Source organism: Poecilia latipinna, unplaced genomic scaffold, assembly GCF_001443285.1.
Source record: "Poecilia latipinna isolate Pla-1442-1.1 unplaced genomic scaffold, P_latipinna-1.0 Scaffold2469, whole genome shotgun sequence".
NCBI lineage: Eukaryota > Metazoa > Chordata > Actinopteri > Cyprinodontiformes > Poeciliidae > Poecilia > Poecilia latipinna.
The window spans coordinates 52,926-54,970 of NW_015115085.1; the positions used below are offsets into that span (position 1 = coordinate 52,926).

The 2,045-nt window shown below is 37.9% G+C and overlaps 1 protein-coding gene and 1 long non-coding RNA gene across 2 annotated transcripts in view; one reads left to right on the top strand and one right to left on the bottom strand.

Annotated features, from left to right (window-relative positions):
• Positions 1-2,045, bottom strand: part of LOC106937932 (perforin-1-like) — a 20,015-nt gene that overhangs the window by 10,774 nt on the left and 7,196 nt on the right. Inside the window, exons 4-7 of the mRNA XM_015019693.1 lie at positions 1,977-2,022; positions 1,573-1,715; positions 1,349-1,487; positions 1,178-1,258 (exon numbers count right to left, since the gene is read on the bottom strand). Coding sequence (XP_014875179.1) covers positions 1,178-1,258; positions 1,349-1,487; positions 1,573-1,715; positions 1,977-2,022 — 409 coding nt within the window. The remainder of the gene's footprint in view (positions 1-1,177; positions 1,259-1,348; positions 1,488-1,572; positions 1,716-1,976; positions 2,023-2,045) is intronic.
• Positions 1,977-2,045, top strand: part of LOC106937933 (uncharacterized) — a 26,245-nt gene continuing 26,176 nt past the window's right edge. The window contains exon 1 of the long non-coding RNA XR_001422491.1: positions 1,977-2,024. This is a non-coding gene — a long non-coding RNA (uncharacterized LOC106937933). The remainder of the gene's footprint in view (positions 2,025-2,045) is intronic.

Consider the following 2,045-nt stretch of genomic DNA (forward strand, 5'->3'; position numbering starts at 1 on the left):
TTTTCATTGTAGATAATCACCATTTGCTTTTAATCAGGACATTTTGTAATAAGCAGACAGACGTTATAGGCTGCTGAGAAACCTGCGAGCACCGGGAGGGCGGAGGAGGAGAGAGAGAGAGAGAGACGGCTGGAGGGGTACAGGCTCCATCACACAGCACGAACAGTTCAGAAATAATAAGAAATGAGAATGAGAGAAAAAACCTATTTATAAACAGATTAATTCGTGTTTCAAACTACCTATTGCTAGCTACCTTTGTGAAATGTGTAGCCGTTCTGACAGTCTTATTGTGCCGTTCTCCTGGTACTGCGTACTGACCCAGAATCTTTCACTGATACTCAGTACCGGACCGTACCGTTTTACTTTCTACACTGGGTATTAGAATCATGGAAGTATCTGTTCGGAAAATAAAATTGAAATATGCTAGTTTTAAAGCTTAACATGTCTTGATTTAAATAGTCTAATTATAGTTTTGAAATTAGTAACTTATTCTGGCCTATTGACCTTTATGTTACCTGTAGTTATAGCAGATTGTTTGCTAAGATCTTTTGAACTGCCCTTTATCTGTGTGGGAAACAATCAGGAGAAGTTTCAGCTTTTCACACTCATTTGTGAAAAGCCATAAAACAGCAGGAGTTCAGGAGAATCTCTGCTTCCACTTTGTTTAAACAATGGAGACAAATGGTCTTAGATCGTGACTTGCTAGGAGTTTTAAAAAGGTCAGAGATAGCTTCTGGTTGGATGAGCAAAGGTATGCCTTATTTGAATAAATTAAAGACAAGAATACTCCTTTACTATAAAACTTCCTACACAGAAGTAACGAATCAGATTTGCTCTTGCAATTCTCCAAAGATGTCTTTGCATGTCTTTGCTTTTCTTTCTTTCTTTCTTCCTTCTTTTCCATTTGTCTCAGGTAAATGAATGTATGTCTCTGTTGTTCTGCAGTTTCTGTTGTAATTTTATGCGTTGTCTTCTATTGGATTAAACTTTGTAATTCTGTGACGTCTGCACTCATTGTTGCTTTCTGTGTGGCTACACGCGGCCCATAGGGAGAACCTGGGATCCGTAAGAAGAAGATTGAGCCAGATGGTTCCCAAAAATATACTATAACTTAAAATCTTCTTGAACATATCTCATATGGTTGTGTAAAAATCTGTTGTTTTGTGCGTTTTGTTACCTCACTTGAGGTTAATCCATTCAGGGAGGACAAGCAGCTTCGTGAAGATGTCATTCGTCTCAGTCGCCCTCCAAGATGAACCTAAAACGGGTATAAAGTTCTTTGAAATGCTTCCCTGTAGATTAATGTCTGTAACTAATTCACAATGTGTGTGTGTGCCAAAGTTCTCACCAGTCTCATGAAGTGTGTGCCATAGGTCTGTATGAGGTTTGTATACTCGTTCTTTGTGGAGTAGTTGTAGTGAGTTGGCAGGACGTCTAACTGCTTTTTGAACTCTAAGCTTAAGGGAGGTTTGGATGATAATATAAATCTAGACACCAAGACAAAATTAGACAATTATTTCAAAAACCATGACCTGTCAGAACGCAATGAAAAAAGTCTAATTTCCATCCTACCCATAATGACTGCAGGTGACACTGTGTATGCTGAAAGTGTAGCGATCCTCTTTGATCTTTTGTGAAACAAACTTGTAGGTATTGGAGCCGGTTCCTCCCACATCGAAGTTGTCAAGCAAAAACTTTTCAATTTCCAAGCCACCCTGATGAAATTCAGACAACACATGTAGTTTATATGGTGTTAAACAAGAAGCCATTTTTTTCTATCACTATTCTAATCACTTCAGTTCTAACTGAATGCAAACTAAAAAGATAATAAAATTCTTGGAAGAGCACATATGAACTGAAATGAAATGGTGAAAGAAACAAAATCAAACAGCATGGTTTTTATTAGGGTTGTTTTCAAAACTCAGGGCTACATTGAAAAAATATTCTGAAATGTTCAGCTTTGAGATGTTTCTTACCGTCCAATCATTGGTGTCTTGGGATGTGTAAGCCTGAACCAGAGAGCTGTTGGGACATTTTAAAGGAAG